Below are 22,861 nucleotides of genomic sequence, written 5' to 3' on the forward strand. Positions count from 1 at the left end.
AAAATAAAAATAACGTTTACTGTACATATTTAGTTTGATTGGCTACTATACTACACTTATAAAAAAATTTAACATTTTAGTACTAAATAAGTTTCCCCAAAATAAAACTTAAGTCTGAATTACTTGATATTTATTTAAAATGATCATAGTCTACCTTGCAAAATTTTTGCAATATACAATTGTATTTAATTATACTGAATCCAGTTAAATTATTTAATAAGTTGCTTATTAAAATTTGTCATATGAACTAATTTAGCAAGATTGTTATTAGTTTTCAGGTACCATTTGCAACTTAATAAATATGAACAGAAAATACTCTTTTTATTTCCGTTTTCATTTATTAATTTTAATTGTTTTGTAGATGTGTTGATTACTCGGTTTCAATCTTGCAACGTTCAACTTAGAAAGTTTTCAATGCCGTCATTAGGACCCTTTTGCCATCAGGATAATATAAAATAACCTTTTTGAAACAAGACATTAAAGAGAGAAGAAAAATGTGAACACTCACAACTATGGTCAACAGATTAGTGTGGAGAAAGACTTTTTGGTCATTAAGCCTCACACCATACGTTTTATAACATTTTTGAGCAATTTTAATTAAAACAATAAAAAGAAACTTAAGATCAATGAAAAATCAATATTATTATTAATTAATTTTTTTTCAAAGTATTGTTATTTAAATTAACTCAAAGCAAAATTATTTTCAAAGAAGAAATTAGTGTGCACTCTTTTTTATACCGATTTCTGCCCATGCTAGACTATGGAAACTATAGTTTACCATGGGCACCACACTGTCTCCTCCCCTTAGATATAAATTTTTAAGATCATGTACGTTCACATTTTTCATGTTGCTTGTTTTACAAGAACAACCATGAAAAATGCAATATAAAGTTCCATAATAACATAAAAAGGGAGAAGTGGTAAAAATGCTGTGAAAAAGAAAAACATATATCTCATCTTTAAGTATATAAGTAAGAATAAACATGAGTAGTAAACAAAAGCTGTAAATCATACTATACTTTAATAATATCACTAACTTTTCTTTGTATGTGCTTAAATTTATTAAAATTTAAAATAAACATTTAGTACTTGTAGTTATAGCTCAATTATAATTTCTAATTCTCATAACTATAATTGTTATGAGTTGTTGTAAAAGTCCTGGCAAGATGTTAAAAGGTATCCAAGTGAGGTACAACTCGATAAGCGAAAGGTTTTTCCGTGCATCAGGTCCTAGGACCAAATATTTTAAGCCCTTTTTTTGTTGTTCAATAAACTAGTAAGTTTTGAAATTTACTTTATGTCCTTATCAAGTAAAAAAAATAAATTTGAACTTTAGTTTATAATTATATCATGTAAACTTTATTGTATTTTGAATCACAAAAAATGGATTTAAAAACTTTGGTTCTAAGGACCTGGTGTAACCTTTTGTTTATCAAGTCTTACTCCGGAGATAAAGTTAAATTTCCCTTTATAACTGAATAAGGAAAATAAGTTCATTCTTAACACTCACTTTACCCAGAAAACGCTTATTGTTAGAAGGGGTAGAGTTTGAGACTAATGTTTCTTTACCATAATTTTTTTTTGAAAATATAACATTAGTTAAATATATTTTTATTTTTGTTCAGTTTCATAATTTTTACAGACAAAATAGTGTTTTAGTTATTAATTTTAAGTGTTTAAGGTAAATTTATTTTTAGTATATGTGTTTGCAATCGGTTCCAATCTTGCAACGTTCAACTCAGATAGTTTTCAAAGCCGTTATTAGGACCACTATACTATAGGGACCACTATTAAAAATAAATATATATTGAGAAACTATTATAAAACACTTTGTTCTTTATGAGAAAATTAACTACATATCTAAATTATAATTTATGTTAAAGTTTTTCAATAGTATCAAGACTAGGTTATAAAAAATAAGTTCTTATATAAGTTTAAGCTCTTTCTGTTTAGAAAATTGAAGAAAAATACAAGTTTTTCATAGGTATAAAAACATATGGGTGTCACTTTTGCACGGCGTCACTTTAACACAATGGGACACTTTTGCACCCAGGGCCACTTTTGCACGGCAACTCTTTTGCACAAGCGCACTTTAGCACAATGGGACATTTTTTCACAGTATCACTTTTGCACAGGTGGAATTTTTTTTTTTTTTTATTAACTTGAGTTTATTTATTCTCACTATTACCCCTAACCCTCGGTCAGTAAACTTTTATTTTATGATTTTTTTTGTTTTTTATAATTTATTTCTTATATATATTTTTTTAAATACTACTTTTTTTGATTAATGATTTTCATTAAGTGTGTATATATATTTTTATCACTGTTACCACTAACCCTTACCCTCGGTTGGTCTTTATTTTATTTTTTAACATAATTGATCTTATCATTTTAATTCTTGTTTTTTTTTTACAATTTTTTTCTTTTTATTTATATACCTATTTTACTCTTCCGCAAAAGTGAGCCTCCAGGCATTAGTGACTCTGTCAAAAAGTTTCCCCTTGTGCTAAAGTGACGCTTGTGTTTTTAAAGAATTGCTAGAACATTGTCCACTAGTGCAAAAGTGACCCTGTGTGCAAAAGTTACGCTCATGCAAAGAAAAAAATATATACTTATTAAGAAGCAAATTAATAACAAATAATAACTACAATAAAACTTATTCACATGGTGTACTAATTTAAAATTTTTAATTAGTAAGATTTAACTTTACTATTATTACAGTTTATTCAAAAGAAAAAATAACTAACTATAGTGTTATAAATGAATTACATTAGAAGTAGTTAATCACAATATAATTAAAATAAATTTAATTAAATTCATTAAGTATATATTAGTACTTATTAAAAACTAAGTGTTACTGTTAGTATGCTTTATTTGAAAAGTAATAACTATGCCATATTATTATACTTTTTACATTATTCTTAACATCTGTTTTAGTCAGGGGTCAGTAAACTGCAGCTAGCAATGGATAAAAGTGCAGTCTGCAAGCATGTTTTTATTTTAAATGGGATGCGGCCTATGTAAGGTAAAAGTTAGATATTCTGAAGTTCAAAACAAAGAGCAAAAAAAGGTCTTAGTACATTTCAAAATAATTTTTATACTTATACTAGATATTTTGGGTCTGTTATGACGAGTAAAAGCTAAAATTACAACTGAGGTTTGCTAACAACTTCATTTACAAAATTTAGCACATTGCCACTAAATGCTTGCTAAATCCTGAATTAAGTTAAATCATTTATAAAAAATCTTAGAATTACATCATTCAGATTTGCCAAAACACTCAGGCTACACAGGTTAACTCAGGCTAGTTTGAATTTTTCAAAAACTCAGGCTGACTAGGGCATTCATGAAATATGTTTTTCAAAACTATGGCTAGTTAAGATGTTTTCCTAAATCTTGAGCTAGTTATTTTATTAAATTTTTCATAATTTGTTATTTTAAAGTCCTTTTGTTATTATTTTTGTAATTTTAGGTATATAATCTTGATTTGCAGTAATTTTACCAGTTTTTGATTCATGTTAATTATTTAAAAAAATATTCTTATAAACTCAGGCCAACTGATGCCAAGGCGACTGATGCTAACTTATTCTAGTTTTTGGTCACTCAGGCTGACTTTTTGCCTCAAAGAGTGGCAATCTGACAATTTTTCTAGTAATAATATTTTATGTTTAGTTGGTATTCACAGTTGTTTTGAACCTAAAAAATATGTTGCAAGTCAGATACAGCCAGCATGCAATACATTGTCCATCCTTTTTCTTTTATCTCTTTATTTTCACAAGGAAAATATTTTAAATAATATTTACAAGTGCTTATTTTTAAGGCATACTTTTTGTTCACTAGAAGTTGTTTTGCTTTACATGATGGTTTAATGGCTGTGAATTGATTGTCCATTGTTCACATTAAACAAGCAGTACCAGTTGTGTTTACAAGGGTCATTAATTTTTTTTTAGTACCTAAATATATTTTGGGTCATTTAGTGATTCAAAACTTTTCGTGTTTGATCACAAAACATTTAGTGATTGAACCAAAAGTCAAAAGATTTTTCACAAAATTTAAGTGATAAATTGTAAGCTATATAAAAAGATATTAGTGGAATTCAAAAGTAGATTTTGGATCTCTTAGGTTTCCCACGTACTCAGGCAGACACAAGCCAATTTTTGGCTAATTTAAATCTTTATTTTGAAAGCTCATGCTATTTTTTAAGACTTTAAATTTTTTATGTTATGTTTTTAGTAGATGTTACGTTTTTTTTATTACAATGATATTTACATGTATTCAAAATTGGTTGACTTTAGTCATTTTCCAGCTTTCTTATTTTGTTACTTTTTTTCAATATTTTCATAAACATAGGCTGTGAAGGAAGTTTAAAAGTTAAATAGTAGACTCTTTAACAAATTATAAACTAGAAATTTAAATCATTTTTGAAGAAAACTTCTTTTAATCACAAAAGAAAAAATTTCTTTTAAGTTTTTTATCACATTGTTAAATCATTACTATTAATAATTTTGATTTAAGTAGGAAACCAATTAGATGTTTTGAATAAAAGTTTTGGATACAATTTAAAAGAAATTACATTAAATCTCAAATAACTGTATTAATATTGTGGTTCTAAAAATAGTTGTAACATAAAACTACGTATATTTTATTAAAATTGATTAGTAATCTGAAGTTTTTAATGAATTATTTTTACTTAGTTTATGAATATTATTGCTGTGTAAGCTATATTTCTTTAAAATTGGCCTTCCATAAAAACCTATTAAACTGTTGAACTGTTATTGCTTCATCTCAAAAATTACTTTAAATTAAAAAAAACAGTAAAAGCAGATAACATAATGTAGAAAATTAACTAATAAAAAACAGTGATTTATCAACGGGTAAATGAAAATTTAAAGTCAAACTTTTAACAAAAAAAAAAAGAAAATTTAATTTGTAGTAATTAGACCCCATATTTAAAATGTAAGTTATAAAATACTTTAAACTCACAAAAAGATTTAAAACTCTAAAATTACAAGTTCTTAAATGCTTGCTACTTAATAAATTTGTTTTATAATCTCATAAAATTTCAATGTTAAAGGTTTAAATATAGAGTTTACTTTACACAAAAAAATCTTTATATAATGTAAAGGTTAATATTTCAGTGATTAAAAAATGTTGTTGACTTACAACGTAAGTATGTTTTATGTTTTAAATTATGTTTTAAATCATATTTTGAAATTGAAGTTTTCAGTTGAAGGAAAAAAAAAACTTCATCTTTTTGTTTAACCTTATTTATTAAAAACATAAAGATAGAAAACAAACTTATATAAAGCAATGTCATAGATTGAGGTGATATTCTAGTTTTAAATGATCAACCTTTTGTTTTTCTAAATTTGCTCATTACAGTTTTGCCTTTAAATATTAGCTGTAAAACTTGTATTTATTTTATTGTTAGGTCTAGTTTAAGTTATAAATATAAAATATTTTAGTAAAATTTGAGTTTGTAACAAAGCATATTTGATATAAAATATTAAGTAGCTTGAACTAACACCAGTTTATTTAAAATCATAATTTTAATATAACAAATAAGTTTAATACCTTAAACAGATATATGTAAATTGTATAGAACTTAGTCAGCATTTTTTTTACAGAAACTATTTTATCAAGCTAAAAAAAAAAGTGAAAATGTCCAAGACTGGTGTAAGTTATAGTATTTCTGTATCTAAGTATTTAAGTATAGTTACTTGTATAGTTATTTGAAATTTTTTTAACCTTACAACAGAGCAATACTTTTACAAACATACTGTTTAAAATATCAAAATTTTAAGTTACATGTTCATATTTCTTTTCAATAAGTCTAAAACTTAGTGTAATTATTATTTATATTATCTGTCACAATTTTTTGTACTTATATGTTTCTTATAATGTTTTGAACATAGTTTAACACAGAGAGTTTAATAAAATTTATTTCTACTTGAAATTAGTATTTATAAAAATAAATAAATCCTGTGTTAATAATTTGTTTGAATACCAATAATAGTTTTTTGGTAGTTTTAAAACAATCTCCAAATTTATCATTTGTTTAAAATTGTATGTGGTTTTTATTTTAAAATTGCTTTTTTTAAGTGTTTTGTTGTTTTACAACAGACATTTTACTACTATTTTAAAAGTTAACTTTCACTTGTTGTAAGAGTAACAACATAGTTATAGTTTTATAAATAAACAATGATTTAAGCTCTAAATGTTAATTTCATATTCAGGGTTGCACATGTGAGGCTAATCGTACTTACTCAGACTAGTTTCAAACCTTAGAAAAAATTGGTTTGCTCAGTCAGATTATTTTTTAAAATAATTTTTCAAGAAGTAAAGGCTGATTAGACTATTTTAAATTTTAGTAATTATTGTTTTAAGTCAGTTTTTCACAAATTAGTTGAAGTTTTTACATTTTTTGATACGTTAAATTCTAACTCAGTTTTTGTTTGTTTTATAGTATCAAATCTTAACCTTGTGGCTATCACTACTTATAAGGTTTTAGCTTAAAAAATAGCTGTTTGTTAAAAAAAGACATAAATTGTTTAATTATTTTTTAAATTTAATTAAGAAAGAACTGTTATGTAAAATATCTAAAATTAGTTGTTAAAGTTGTCATGTGGTTTTCAAAAAATATAAAAACATGCTTAATAACAAATTTTACAACTAATTAACTTTGAAAGTCAAGTTTATTATCAGTAAAATTTTTTTTATAAACTACTACATGTACTTGTTTTTGTTAATTTTTTTTAATTTTTAATTATTGACACATTTTATATTTTTTACATAATAGTAGTAATAGTAAATAAAATGTTAGTTTCTTGCTTTGGTTTTTTATAAAATGTATTTACTCAACAAACCAATCTTAAATACTTTTCTTCCATTCTTTATGATAAAAATAACTCTTATGGTAGTTGTTTGTATAATCAAAAAAAAAACTTTTTTTATTTTAAGACTATGCCACCTGGTACAAAGTGCAAGTGTATGTACGATTTTTCAGCTAGCAACAGGGGAGACTTAAGCTTTAAAAAGAATGAAACTTTAGAAATTATTAAAGTAAGTTTTTTTTAGCATTGTTTCAATAAGATAAGGGCGGCGAAAATTAATAGTTTACTGGTATAATTTAATTTCTATTTTTAAGCACCAAAAATTCTTTTTAATTTGGTATTGTTATGAACAATAAATAGTATTATACAATCGAAATAGCAAAGAAAATAGTTTGAACTTATAATTTAAATTTGATATAGTGTAAAACTAAATTTATTGTTACCTTCACATAAAGCTGCTGATATAGTAAACTAAGTTGTGGAAAAATACAAATCATTTATGTATTTATACAAAATATTTGTGTGAGGTTATATTTAAAAAAAGAAAACAAAAGGTTTGAAATTTTTTAAATTTCAATTAGGTAATAAATCTATTTATGTTGTACAAATTCTAGAACTATAAAAAAGTCTTATGACAAGCTCTTTAAAGAATTTTGTATAAAAAATACACTACAGGTTGCAATAAAATAAAAATACATTTAATTATATAATTATTATTGTTTAAAGTTGAGTATATTTCTGCAATTTCAAACTATGAATTCTACCTTTTTTTATTTCAATTGTAAATTTAAACTTAAATGGTGCAGGAAAGCTTTGCTTTCAAAATCATAAAATAAAATCAGATTTGACAGAACACTTTCAGTCAATTTATATTATAAACGATTACTGTATATCGGCTTTGTGTAAAGTAATTTTACTTTTGTTAAAAGATAAAGTATAAGAAAATTGTTTGTTTTAGGTGACTCAAGATCCAAATTGGTACAAAGCTAAAAGTTTAGAAGGCAGTATTGGAATGGTTCCAGCAAATTATATTGTGCCGTAAGTTTTCATTTTTAAATTAGTTTTATTAATTAGAAAAAAGTTCAGCAATAGTTATGATTTTAGACATATTAAAATATAAGTAAAATCTTTTAAAAATTAGTGTTTGTTTTTTTTAAAATTGCTTAGATATTGTTTAGTTTTTTTATGTCAACTTATCATAAAAGATTTCGTAGCTCGTGTTTTTTAGGAATCATTTATTAAAGCATCCGTCATAATCGTTTGCGTAATTATATACAATTTTTCTAATTGTGACGTTTGTATTGTTTGACGCATAGCAATGCAATTTTGCCTTATCTGTTACATTGTATTATACTTGTATCGTGAAGCTCCAAAGTCTAGTAAGACTACCTTTTTAACACAATGGTTTTTTACTAGAAATGAAAGTACAAGAATCAATGTATTTAGTACCTGAAGTAAATTTTTTACTATTTTGAATTCATAAATCTGTATTTCTTAACATGTGTTCTTTTCTTGTGAATATAGTTTTTATTTAATGGATTTTAAGAACTTTTTCAAATAGTAGTTATAAGCTTATTATAATTTAAAATCATATATTTATTTAAACGCCAACATTTTGCAAGTTATTTTTGAGTTTTATTACGTTATATACCCAAAATTTTGAATATATATATTTTTTAAATGTATTGGCCCAGTCTTTTAACCGAGAAATTTTTTGTAATTATTATTTAAAGAAACACTGTGAATTATCACTGTGTTGTTATAAACTATAAAATAGCATTAAAAAACACATTGTCATAAAAAAGAATTATTTTAATTTTCTAAATTTGGTTTATGTCTTAAATAATTGTTTAAGAAGTAGATATGTACTTGAAAAGTCAAATATTGTTTAGAAGTCTACATTATATATTGATTTAGGTTTCCAGCTAAACCACCATCAAATGTATTGGTAAGTTAGTTGTTTTGTAATAATTGATTATTTTTTTTTGATGTTTTATGTCTAATAAAGCAATAAAATGTTAAGTAGACATGTTATCATTGATTAATCACTTAAAATATTCATCTACTTTGACCACAAACTTCTAATATATGTTTTAATTAAATCTTAAGTATCCTTAAAGTTAAGTATTTGACATCATTAAAAGAAAATTTAGAAAATTATAACTTTTTATAAAAAAAAAACTTTGTTAAGACTAAATATAGTTTAGTAATGAATTTTATCGTTTTAATAATTTCATAGAAAAATAATCTTTAATAAGGCTAGTAAAAAGAATTTAAACTTAAAATAAAATCTAAGTTTTGTCAAATTGAAAGTTTTGTACAGAATAACACATCAGCAATACAAAATAAAAAGTCTCCAACTCCCATTCATGGCCATCAAGCTGTAAAACTACATGCTATGCCGTAAGTTGCATTAGTTTTTATTAATTAAATAAGTTTTCAATTCGACTTACCTATGTGTAAATAAATGTTTCAAGTACTTATAAGAAAGTTTTGCTATATACAGAAATAAGTGTAACTTTGGTTTATTAAGGTTTTGTTTTATTACGACTTAAAAGTTTCCTAAATAAGTATCATTTTTGATTACAGCTTATTAAATAACACAATCTCTGTAAACAAAACAAATAAAACTATAAAGTTAATATATTTGACTAGCAAATACTTACGCAGTTTGGAGTATCTAAAATTTTATCTTTATTTTATAATATGGTTCATTGGTGATACAAAATATTTTTGTGTTAATTTAACTGTGTTTGCACAGATGGTTTCATGGTAAAATTCCTCGACAAAGGGCTGAAGAGATACTGAGGCCTCGGGAAGACGGGCTGTTTCTCGTCAGAGAGAGCACCAACTACCCTGGTGATTACACCATGTGCGTGTGTTATGACGAAAAAGTCGAACACTACAGAGTACTTTTTCGACATAACAAGCTGACTATCGACGAGGAAGAGTATTTTGAAAATCTTTCCAAACTCGTTGATGTTAGTTTACTAAAGTACAAAAGAAATGAACTTAACAATTAATAATTAAAAATTAATAAAAGCTTGTTTAAAATTAAATATGTGTGTTATTTGACGGATTTAATTTTTTATCGTTTTTATTTTTAATATTTATTGTTAAAACATTCGAGCTATCAGCAAAAAGAGAATGTTTGTAAAAAAATCATTTATTGTAATCATATTTAGTTATTTATCTTATATAAAACCTAAACAATGACTCTACTTTTTTAGAAGTAATTAAACTTACCTGCGTAATTTACAAGAGTATAAAGTAGTTAAAACTAAATTTAATAAAATAAATTTGTTTTTTTTATCTTAACGAAGCTGTAATGATCAAAAGAACTACTAAATATGTTATGGATTTTTACAGAAATAGTGATAAAAAACTCTAACTATTATTTAATTATAATTTACGTTTAGTACTAAATTAAAACTATTCCTGTATTAGTTTTCTGCAGTTTTCTCAGCTTAACTTAAATAAACATTTTATTATTATAAAAAATATTTTATTTTTGCACCAAATGATTTACCTTCTTGTTTTGCGTGCATTAATAAGGGGTTATTGATAGTTTCTCAGATGTTGATTTGAGAGTATATATGTTAAACTGATAAATTTTTTGATGATACTTAATGTACTAATTTAAATCAACTTACAACTAATTTAGGTATGAAGCAAATGGTCTTGAAATAACAATCATCACTAAAAAATTATAAATTAGAGTTTTATTTTTATAATGATTTTATTTTAGTACTACAAGAAAGATGCTGATGGCCTCGTCTGCAAACTGAGCAAACCTCTTAAAAAAATAGGAAACCTTGACTACAGTGTCAACACTGAAGACTTCCATAAAGGTTGATAATTTAGTTTTGCAATAATAACTATGATTACTATATTCTTAAGTTTTACATTGCTTTTGTAGCTGGATGGACGATTAAAAGAGAGGAACTTATACTTAAAGATCGTATAGGAAAAGGAGATTTTGGAGATGTTTACCAAGGGGAATATCAAAACAAAAAAGTCGCCATAAAATCCTTAAAAGACACTGATAAAGCAGCACAAGCTTTCTTAGCTGAAGCATCTGTTATGACGTTAGTTTTCATAATGTTTATTTTTATTAATGTGTAAATTTTGAATGAAATATTTTAAGTTATGTGAAAACTGTTTAACCTAGTTTTACTTTTTTTACTAGATATACTCAACTCAAGCTTTGTACTAGTTCTGTGTAATAATAACTATTGTACAAATTTATTGTTTTGTTTTTATTTTTTGTTTAAGCAAGCTATAAATAGTTTAATTTCCCTATAAATTTCTTAAAGCATGTTTTCTAAATGGTTAGTAAATTCAGGATTTGCTCGGATCATGTTATTGATGCTAAGTTAAAGTCTTTAGTTATTTTTAGTCAAAAAGTAAGTGAGTTTGAAAATTAAAAAAATATTTATTTAGTTTTACTGATAGGTAGAGGGGTGAAATTTTTATCAATAGTAATATTTACTTGTAGATTTTATTTGTATTTGTATATATTTTTTACTTAAAAGTAAACACGTTACTAATTAAAGTTTTAAATACTTTTGACATAAAAAAAAGATGTTTATCATAATCACTTTTTTAATTTAGAAATAGTTTGTATGATTTAATTTCACAATTTTTTTATAGAAAATTTAGGTATAAAGAGTTTTTACTACGTTCAAGATGTATTTAACACAGTGTATTGAAAGTAATTATTTACACAATATACTCACTAAAAACTAATTTAAAATTTTTCTTATAACTATCATAGTTAAGCACAACTAAGTATTTGACTAAATATATTACTTTGGTTTTCATGTTTTAGTATACATTAATAATTTTTAATTCTAGTAAATGTTTTGTGGTTCCTAAGCAAATAAAACTATTGAGCTGTTGTATGCTGACTATTTTTTCATTTATGTTTTTTGAGTTGTATGTGTAGCATTGTATTTTTTTTATGGAGGCATAGATAAAAATCTAAAATATAACAAGTAGTGATGTTTTGTACCTAAATGGTTATAAATTATGTATACTGAGAATTATTTAAATGTATCATATTAACTGTCAGTTTTTTAAACCGATCGAATTTTACTCGCCCTACATACAAGCTTATTTTGAAAAGAACAAACAAAGTTTCATTAAAAAATAAAATTAAAAAACAAATTCACATAGTATTTAATGTTTTTTACTTCTACCTAGTTAAAGTTTACTTTTGTTAGTCAGCTTTAGCAGACGTTATTATGTACCTTAAGTCTAAGCTTATTTAATGATTTACTTAAGTTTATTGCTGTTTACATTTTAACGTATTTTGTAAGTTTTTTAAATCCTTTTACCAACTATACAAACACAAAATAAAAGAACAATTCATATAAATTTATATCAAGCTGTAAATATTTATTAGATATTTTACTCACGAAATTAATTTGAAACAATAATAAAAAAAATTGTTCAGTTGTATTAAAAAGTTAGATTTATTTGCAATTTGTACTTTTCATCATATTTTTTTATATTGGATTAATAACATATTCAACAAAAAAAATCCGTTTGTAAACTAATTAAATTTAAAGATTTTATTCTCATTTACAAGCAAAAACAGTTTGTATAAAAAAAAACGTGAGAATAAATAGTAAAAGCTAATAGTAAAGTTTTGTTTTAAAGTATAAAAAAAGTTACATGTTTAAGGGATCCTGTTTAAAACACGACTTAAAATAGTAACATAATATTCAAACAATTAAGTTAATTGGTATATGATGTTTTTTCATGTTTTACTACCAATACGAATAGTTATTTTCTTGATTTTCGTGAAACTATGCAGTAATTAAGTATTGATTAAATTAAAGAATTGTATAGAAATATTGTCTAGAAGTATAGCATCAGGATAGGTATTATACAAAATAACACATTAGCCTTTTTTCAGGGAAATTATTTTTTCTTAATTTTAAATCTTAGCTGGTGGTTGTATTTAAAAACAGTACGTAGCTAAGCTAATGATTATAGCTATAATAGCTGTTTATCTCTTTGTAAGGTCAAATAGTTAAAGATTTCATTTTCTAAAGTAAATAATTTTAAGATTTTAGATTATCGATTAAAAGAGTATTGACATTTTAAAAGCAGTATCAACCAAATTAGCCTGCTATTAGCAAAACTCTTAAAATCTTTGTTAAGCAACAGAAAAAACAAGCGTTAGAAAGTTTTGTCAATTAGTCCTTTGAAAATTAAAGTAGTTTATTTACAAAATCCGATTTCTTTAAACTTTTGAAAAGTGAATTTATCGAAACTTACTATTTAATTTTATATCTCATTGTATATTTTACGTTGGTAATGTATTTTTTTGTAAAATAACTATTTTGGTATTATATTGCTATTGTCAAATTCGTTTTTACTCATTACTAAACAAGTATTTAAATATAATTGATAAAGTTGACAACTTTAAGTTATTTAGAAAAAAATCAACCCTTTCTAAGCAAAAATTTTGAGTGACGTAATATAAGTCATTTCCTTGTAGCTTCAATATAATGTTTAGCATTATTTAAGAGTTTACACATGTTTTATCTAAAGTAAGCTTTTATCAGAATCATTTAAAGTTTTCTAAGTACTCCTATAAATATATAAGTAGGCCTAAGTCTAAATTGTGTGAAATAAGACTCAGAAGACTATATAAGTAAAATAGGTGTTTTTTTTGTGTATTATTGCACAAACAAACATTGTTTTTAATTTAAAAGGTATCAAAAACTGTAGTTACTTAGATAAACTATAAATTTTTCTTTTTGTTTTGTTTGTTTTATAATTTTTTTTTTGTAAAATTTTTTGTATCCTGCTTTTCACATGTCTTCTATTTATAATATTTTTTAATCAGTTTTAATAATGCAATTTACTTGTTTATAGCTAGACATTATTTTATTATGAGACACAGTCATTTATTGAATTTAATTGAATAATTTATAAACAAATTATTAAAGAAGCTAGTTGCCTATATATTACTATGGAAATTTTGAACTTATTTTTATAGTTTTTTTATGATGACTTGGGTTTGACACAATAGAATAAATTTTTGTCTTTTTTGTAGAAAAGCATATATTGTTAAAAAAAAAAGATAAATTTATGGATTATTTTGCAAAAAAAGTCTAATTAACTGTGTAAAATTTAAAACTGTAAACTGGATTTATAAATGATGCAATTTTGCGGAAATTAAAGCAAACTATTATTTTTTTATTAGTTCAAGTAGTTTTTCAATAGTATTAGTATGTATTATAGTTAGTTTTAAATTACTTACCCGATACTTTGTAAAGTTTTTACGACATAAAATTTTTTACTTGCAAAAACTTCCACATAATGATTACAACATAACAAACAAAATTGCATTATAAGCTTGCACTTAGTTTTATAATATTACATGTACTATTTTATATCTAGTTGTAGTTGCATGTTTAAATAAGAGTTAGATTTACTTCAGATAGTAATTGTTATTGAAGTTATATTTTGTTTTCAAACTCATCTTTTAATCAGTTGCGAAATACTTTAAATAATTTAAGTAGTAAATAAAACGTTTTCTAACAGGCTGTATCAATAAACTTTATCAAATATATTTTCAGGTCCCTCGACCACCAAAACCTAATAAGATTATTAGGAGTAGTCCTACCCTCGCCAAACACCAACGACCCTATTTACGTTGTTTTGGAGTTTATGACCAGGGGTGCTTTGCTTGAGTACCTCAGGAGCCGGGGTAGGTCCGTTGTGAGACAACAAGACCTCTTATCATTTGCAAAGTTGGTTAAAACTTTAATTGATGTTAGATTGTTAATAAATAATTATTAAAGTGATTAAACCAAAAAATGTCTACCGTGATTTCTAATAGCTTCAATGAAACAGGGGTATCGCATCCGGCATGGAATACTTGGAGCAGATGAAGCTTGTGCACAGAGACTTGGCGGCGCGCAACATCCTGATAAATGATGAGTACGTTGCGAAAGTTTCCGACTTCGGACTCGCCCGAGAAGCCAGTTTTAATCAGGAAGGAGGCAAATTTCCTGTCAAGTGGACCGCACCTGAGGCTTTAAAAAAATCTGTTGGTTTTTTGTTAAAATGTAATGTTTTAAATTAGTTTGATAGAAAAGATATTACAGTCAAGGCTTATTTTTGGTAATTGTAAGTTATATTTTGTTTATACATTTATTTATAAAATGTTCTTTAAAAATTTTAGTTGAGCGTCTTTATAAAGTTATAATATTAATTCATGTAAAATTCCCAATTACTTAAGAATTTCATAGCGATGTTTTTTTATTATTTTATTAACATTAAATAAAAATTTGAAACTTTGGATTTTGTTTTTACTTGTTTTTGGTATTTTAAGCTTTATATAATTATGTTTGTACTTACACAATATTTTATTGGTTTTAATCAAAAATATATCTATTTTACTTTTAGTTTCTATTGTAGGTTATTGATATAAACATTAACTTTCAGAAATTTTCCAACAAGTCTGATGTTTGGAGTTTTGGGATAACCTTATGGGAAATGTGGAGTTTTGGGAGGGTTCCATACCCCAAAGTTGTAAGTTTTGTTTTTAAATGTTTTTGCTGTGTTTTTTAAAACTTTAAGACACTTATTTAACTTCAATATACTCAGTAAAATAAAATAACAATTATTCATTTTTATTTTATTTTAATATAGCGGTGAAGTTCATTGTTTATATTTTATTTTAATATATCAAATTAGAAAGTTTAATTCTTTTTAAAATCAAACCAAAATTTAATCTTATTCATACATATAACTTAGGATAACTTTGATTCACTAATAACTTAACTATTAATTTCTATTGAATGGTAAAAAGTTATTTTCATACCCTTAAATGTTTAATTTAATGAAATTATATTTGAAAGAATTAAAAAATGCTCAGTATTAGGATTGCTAGATAAACCTAGAATCCTGGAAAAGTCTCAAATTTGAGAATTTGTGAATATAATCTGGAAAAAGCTGAAATTCTACACAAAAATCACTTAATATCCTGAAATTTTAAACAACTTTGTTAGATTATAAATAAATAATGAAATTTTGATTAAATACAAAAAATTGTCATATACAAAAGAGGTTTTTTTTGTATCTTTTAGAATTTTATATATGTTAAAATACTTTTAAAGTAGCATTATTGTAGCTTTTATACTATTTTTATAATATTTTTATACTATTAAAACATTTTTTCACCTTTTATTTAGTTTTATACTAAAATTGAAAAAAAAAACAAAAAACTTATACTTTTAAAGACTTAGATTAAATTTAGAAAATGTGGAAAAAAAAATTCAAAAAACATTTGGCAAGGTCAGTATATACATAACAATATAAATGGAAGCGGGTCAGAATGACACAGCGACAAAATGACACGGTCGTCAAATAGACACGGTGCGTCACTTTGGCACAGCGACAAAAAGACACGGTGCGTCAGTTTGGCACGGAGGGTCACTTTGGCACGGCGACAAAATGACACGGTGCGTCACTTTGGCACAGCGACAAAATGACACGGTGAGTCACTCTGGCACGGTGCGTCACTTTGGCACAGAGGGTCACTTTGGCACAGCGGCAAAATGACACGGTGCGTCACTTTGGCACGGTGCGTCACTTTGACACAGCGACAAAACGACACAGTGCGTCACTTTGGCACGGAGGGTCACTTTGACACAGCGACAAAACGACACGATGCGTCACTTTGGCACGGAGTGTCACTTTGGCACAGCGACAAAACGACACAGTGCGTCACTTTGGCACGGAGGGACACTTCGGCACAGCGACAAAATGACACGATGCGTCACTTTGGCACGGAGGGTCACTTTGGCACAGCGACAAAACGACACGGTTCGTCACTTTGGCACGGAGGGTCAATTCGGCACAGCGACAAAATGACACGGTGCGTCACTTTGGCACGGAGGGTCACTTTGGCACAGCGACAAAAGGACACGGTGCGTCACTTTGGCACGGAGGGTCACTTTGGCACAGCGACAAAACGACAAGGAGCGTCACTTTGACACGGAGGGTCACTTTGGCGCAGCGACAAAATGACACGTAGGGTCATTTTAGCACAGCAACAAAATGACACGGTGGTTAATAAGGTAGGGAACGATTTGTTGTGAAACTTCAATTTTCATTGGTATGGACAACGATCTTGTTTTTCTAGGAAACTTTACGGTTTCCTGTCTTCTAACCGGTTTTGTAGAATCAGCAACAATCACATTGATTAACTTTGAAAACAAAGACTGCAGGAATTTTTAATTGTGACTTCATGAAATAAAGTGATACACGTAATGTTTATACCTGCTATTGTCTTTTGTCGTACTTATAAACAACATACTCACTTTTAAGCAGTAGCAAGGTGTAAGGTGTGCTTAAAAGCTGTGCTTAATAAACGACTAAAAATTATTTGTATCATACAACGTTCACAAAAATGCAAAAGCAGCAACTTTTTTAACAAAATACGACTGCCAAAGTTAAAAGGAATTTATTTTTGATTTAATTCGAATGGAAAAACTTAAACACAGTTTTGTAGTATAACTTGAAACGAGTAATAAAATTAAAAAATTACTTGCCATTTTACGACTAGAAAGATAAAAACTCATATAAACATATTTTTTAAACTTCAGCAACATTCTGATTTAAAACATACAATCTACATTTTAGATCAATCATTCATCACATCAAAACAATAAAATAGTAGGTGTAAACACAGAGGAAAATTCGTTTTTTAAACTAAAACTCAGACGTTATCGAAAACAACTTTTCTGCTGTTGTAATTCTAAATTCTATTGCGGTTCTTATTTTACGTTTTTATGCTTAAAAAAAGTAATACTTGCGCTCTTTTGGCGACTTAATACGTTGCAATTTCGAACTAAAATACTGCGTTCCCTGACGATTTACGTTAGTAGCAATATCTTCAAAAAATCATTGTGCACTTGACTTAAAAGATCAAAATTTTGCGCCTCTATGCGACTTTTGTTAGTTGCAACATATATCGTGCACTTAGAAGTAGAAGTATAATGCTCTTTCGCAAATAAAACTGTGCACCTAAGCACTTTAAATGCATAGATAAAAGTATAAGTACAAATAACCGCAAATAAATTATTTTTTTTAGCAAAACATTACCTACATCAAGCACTTCTTTAAAAAAAACTCAATAAATCACTATTACACACTTGTAATATAGACTATTATAGACTTGCTTTAACAAAGTACAATTTTTCTTAGTAATATAATACTAAAACTAATAGTATAAATGCTATTTAATTCCTTATATTCAAAAATTACTATAATATCTGTCATAATCTAAGTTTAAATATTTATATTTTAGGCTACAAAATTTTGTAAAAATAAAAAAGACTTATAGTATTAACTTTAATAGAATTAACTAAATTGACGATAAACTTAACATTTAATACACTATTTTAAAGAATAACTAAATTTGATTTATTAGGACTCAAGTTGTATAACCTCTAGTGCTTAATTTTCTTAAAAGTGATGAATATATAAATGCGCATGAATAGTTGCATCAGACTCTTAATTTTCTCTTAACTATTCCTAATACTATTTCTAAATTTTTCATAAATTTAGGCTCCAGGACCGTTTATTTTAATTATTTGCTTTTAAACAAGTTTATTATACATTTTCAATATAGAGTTTTAAGTAAACATCCTAACTTATTAACTTTAGTTGAATATTTTTTCGTATGTTTTTGGAAATTTAGGACTTAACATTAAAAAAATTTATTTTTAACTGCTTGTAATAGATTGTTAAAGCATGTGATTTACGACTCGATAACTGAAATGTTCTTTGGTATAACTTTTCGAGCGATAACCTTTTGTCGTTTAAAAAACAGTAATAAAAAAACTTGTATACTTAAACAAATACTAGGTTAAAATATTAAACATATTTAATATAACTGGCTAGTTACTACAAAAGCAGCTAAACTCTGTATTTTTAAAAACTAGAGTTAAAACACGCATGACTTATTCTTACAACGAAATAAGTCTGTATTAAATTAAATCTTAGTTATTTTTTATAACGATTCCTGATAATAATTAATTAAACGTTTAACAAAAAGTACTAAATTTTATTCATTACATAAAAATGAAAAGTCGTGAAACGTAAAAAATAAACTTAAGAATATTTTTGTTTTTATACTATGACTTAAATTTTAAAGCCTTGTATCATATATAGTTTCAAATGTATCAAGCTACTATAGTTTAGAAAAAGTATAATAAATTTTTTGTTTAACTAATTACTATCAAAATTTTACAATCAAAAGTTATATTACTGAAAAAGTTTAGTTTTGCTTATAATTTTGTTAATCCATGCTATAGTAACAGACCGTGTCATTTTGTCGCTGTGTCAAAGTGACGTATCGTGTCATTTTGTCGCTGTGCCAAAGTGACGGACCGTGTCGTTTTGTCGCTGTGCCAAAGTGACCCTCTGTGCCAAAGTGATGCACCGTGTCATTTTGTCGCTGTGCCAAAATGAACCTCTGTGCCAAAGTGACGCACCGTGTCGTTTTGTCGCTGTGCCAAAGTGACCCTCTGTGCCAAAGTGACGCACCGTGTCGTTTTTTCGCTGTGCCAAAGTGACCCTCCGTGCCAAAGTGACGCACCGTGTCGTTTTGTCGCTGTGCCAAAGTGACCCTCTGTGCCAAAGTGACGCACCGTGTCATTTTGTCGCTGTGCCAAAATGACCCTCCGTGCCAAAGTGACGCACCGTGTCGTTTTGTCGCTGTGTCAAAGTGACGCACCGTGTCATTTTGTCGCCGTGCCAAAGTGACCCTCTGTGCCAAAGTGACGCACCGTGTCATTTTGTCGCCGTGCCAAAGTGACCCTCCGTGTCAAAGTGACGCACCGTGCCAAAGTGACGCACCGTGTCATTTTGTCGCTGTATCATTCTGACACCCACCCATATAAATGGTCTTTTAAACGACCATGTCTCAAAAATAACTTGTAATTGAGAAAAATTAAAAAGTATCAGAAGGTTTAATTAATAATATTATGATAGTAACAACAAAATTAATATAAAAAATACAAGATGTATTCATACTAACACAGAATTGTCACAATTTAAAACGTCGCCTGTTAAAAATTTTATCGCATACTTTTTTGACACCAAACCTTCATTTAAGTCATCACTCTGAACAGCCTGTGAAGAACCTTCTGCAGAAAATAATGAAGGGATACCGCATGGAAGCTCCGGAAGATTGCCCGGGGACAATGTACCAACTGATGCGGGTCTGTTGGGACATCATGCCCTCGGAACGGCCCACTTTCAGCCAGTTGTGCAAAATGCTCAACGACATCGACATCACCTCTTAATCCACTGCTACCTTGTTTCGTTTCACTTTGTAAAAATATTTGGAAAATTGCTGTTTTCATCTTAAGAGTTTTTTTTGCTAGCAACGCTTGAAGGATTACAAAAAAAAAGAGATTTAAAAGAAAAACTAATGCTTCAGTTGTACTAGAATAAGTTGTAAATTTTTTCCGCATTTCTCACTGTATTTAGTCGTTTTGTTTTTATATAATAAGATGAATAAGTTATGAGCGATGTTTTTAGAAGCATTTAAAGATCAATTATCTAACTATTTAATTTGTTTTTGAAGATAAAACAAAGTTTAAACATATTTTAGATTTTCCTAATCATTTTTACTTATCATTTTGTAGTTGTACTTCGAATGATTTTTAGCCAGTATACTTTTAGTGATAATTAAATTATGTTTTAAGTTTTACTAATTATTATTTACTAATATAAGTTGTGATAGAGCACTAAACCAGTAATTAAGTTTGTTAGTTCACATTCCTTTTGAAAAACCTAAACATGTTTTGAACTATTTGTTGATTTAACCATAAACTTTCTTCTAAAAAAGTATGAACAATACAATGTTAAATGATATTGTGCAATTTTATTTCTGTGCCTTTGATTTAAGGTTTTAAATGTTTTAAGTGACTTCTGTTAATTTTTTAAAATGTTTGTAACTATAGAACCTTTTTTCACCTTGAGATCATGTTTTTATTGAAATAATGTTTTTTTAGTTGAAAAGACGATTATTAGTTTAAATACTCTTTGAAAATGTTGTTTTATATAATGCAAATAAAACTTTTTTTAATAGTTAAACTAAAAGCTATATTTATGTTTAATATTCTTATATCTTTAATAAATAAAAATAACGGATTTTTACAAAATCAAGTAAAACTTTGTAGACATGTGTTCGATGTTAAATTCTAATGAAATTATTTTGTTCAAGTTAACTTATGTATTTTAAGCTTAAGGCCAAAGAGACACCAATAAAGTTAAGAAGTCTGTTATTGATTTATGAATAAATATTTAGCAAGTATTGTGATTTGTTTAAGTTATTAAAAATGTGTGAATATAATGTAGAATAGTAAAAAAGTTTATAGTATAAGTAAGTGTATTCTATAAAGGTGTAATTATTAGATTGTTTTCAAAAAATAACAACTTAACTGTAAAAATAGCTTTAGTAGTATATATATTTTTTTTATCTGGTCATGATTCAAAAGGACTAAAAGTTTACATGCAAATAATCAATTAACTTGTTTATTAAACAAATCTTTCATTAAATAAGTATTTTGATTATATATACTTTTTAGAGAAAAAGTTATTTAAAATAAAGATCCAAAAATAAAACAAGTTTTTATAAAAACAAGTCGAGTTTTTTAATAGTAGTGTGAAGCAAGAATCTTAAACTAGACAGAGTAGAATTTTATAAGTACTTCCAACATGGATAGAGGCATACTGAAAAAAACAAATAAACAATTACAGGGTTGCCACAAGGTCAGGAAAAACTAAAAAAATGACAAAAGTCAGGAAGAAATGGGGGTTTTTAAAAATAAGTCAGGAAAATTCAGGAAATTAAAAAAAAAAAAAAAACAGAAAATTTGAAAAAATTTAAAAAAAGTCAGGTTTTGTCAGTTTAAATTTACAAAATTCCTTAATTCCAAAGCCTTCAAATGGTAAAAATTAATTGAAAATCAATCTATAGTCAGACAAAAATCGCAAAATTTTCCTATAAACTTACAAAATTATTTAATTTCCAATGCCTTAACCTAATATAAATTATACATTATATAACTGCAAAGTTTTTCTATTAACATATTGATCAACTACCCGACTTGAACAAGCACTTTTTGTAAGTTTTTTAGTATTGATGATCTGTAGCAAGGACACTTTCATAGTGGAACTGTGACATGTACACAAAAGTTAATCTAGCATAATTTTAGAATCAAAGTGTTTTTTGTTTTAGTAAATAATTGAGTTCTTTATAACTAAGCAGTTAGTTTAGTATTTTATGTAAGAAGTTAATGTGTATACTTTTCCTTTTTATAATTTTTTTAATTTGTAAAATAAATTATAAGAGAGGTATATGCCACAATTAAGTTTACTTATTTGTACTTTTTGTAGAATAAGTTTTTAAAATAAATAAGAGTATATTTATTTGTAACAAGTTTATACTAAATGATAAGAGGAAATATTATATACAGCAGATATATACTTCAAATTTTATGTACTTTAGTTGTAAAATTTCCTTTATGTCGTTTCGTTTTCTTAGATACATTTATGTTAGGAAATGCTAAAAAAATGTGTCTTTTTTTCAGACAAGCTGTGTTTATAATGTAATAATACAAGTATTTTGCTGGTAGAGCTGTTTATTGCAAATACATCAATCATACACAGATGGTTCAATAAATGTAATGGAAGTTTGATGATTGGATTCAGCAAAAAACTGTTGTATTAAAATTAGAAATAGTTTTAAATGTTAGATTATGTATTGTAGAACAAGTTTAAATTAAGAGTTTGACTTAAAAAAGGCAGAAAAAATTTAGTAAAAAGTCAGGAAATTTTTCTCAGTTTGATCTGTGGCAACCCTGCATTTAATATATTTTAAATCGAGATTAATTTTTTAGTTATATATATTTTTTTTTTTTTTAATTTATAAAAAAAAAACGTGGTTGATAAATTTGCAGACCTACAAAAGTAAACGATTGTGC

The 22,861-nt window shown here is 26.3% G+C and overlaps 1 protein-coding gene across 1 annotated transcript; it reads left to right on the forward strand.

Moving 5' to 3' along the window:
- The first annotated feature begins 5,595 nt into the window (after positions 1-5,595).
- Positions 5,596-20,853, forward strand: LOC145846490 (tyrosine-protein kinase CSK-like). The gene is made up of 12 exons (XM_082953252.1): positions 5,596-5,676; positions 6,961-7,062; positions 7,792-7,871; positions 8,751-8,781; positions 9,157-9,236; positions 9,595-9,814; positions 10,582-10,684; positions 10,753-10,921; positions 14,432-14,605; positions 14,709-14,904; positions 15,303-15,389; positions 20,000-20,853. Exons 1-12 carry the CDS (start codon positions 5,662-5,664, stop codon positions 20,171-20,173), a joined length of 1,431 nt encoding a protein of 476 aa, XP_082809378.1. The 5' UTR covers positions 5,596-5,661; the 3' UTR covers positions 20,174-20,853.
- The last annotated feature ends 2,008 nt before the right edge of the window (positions 20,854-22,861 follow it).

The sequence above is a fragment of the Thalia democratica genome, chromosome 1 (assembly GCF_965202585.1).
Source record: "Thalia democratica chromosome 1, ktThaDemo2.hap1.1, whole genome shotgun sequence".
NCBI classification, from domain to species: Eukaryota; Metazoa; Chordata; class Thaliacea; order Salpida; family Salpidae; genus Thalia; species Thalia democratica.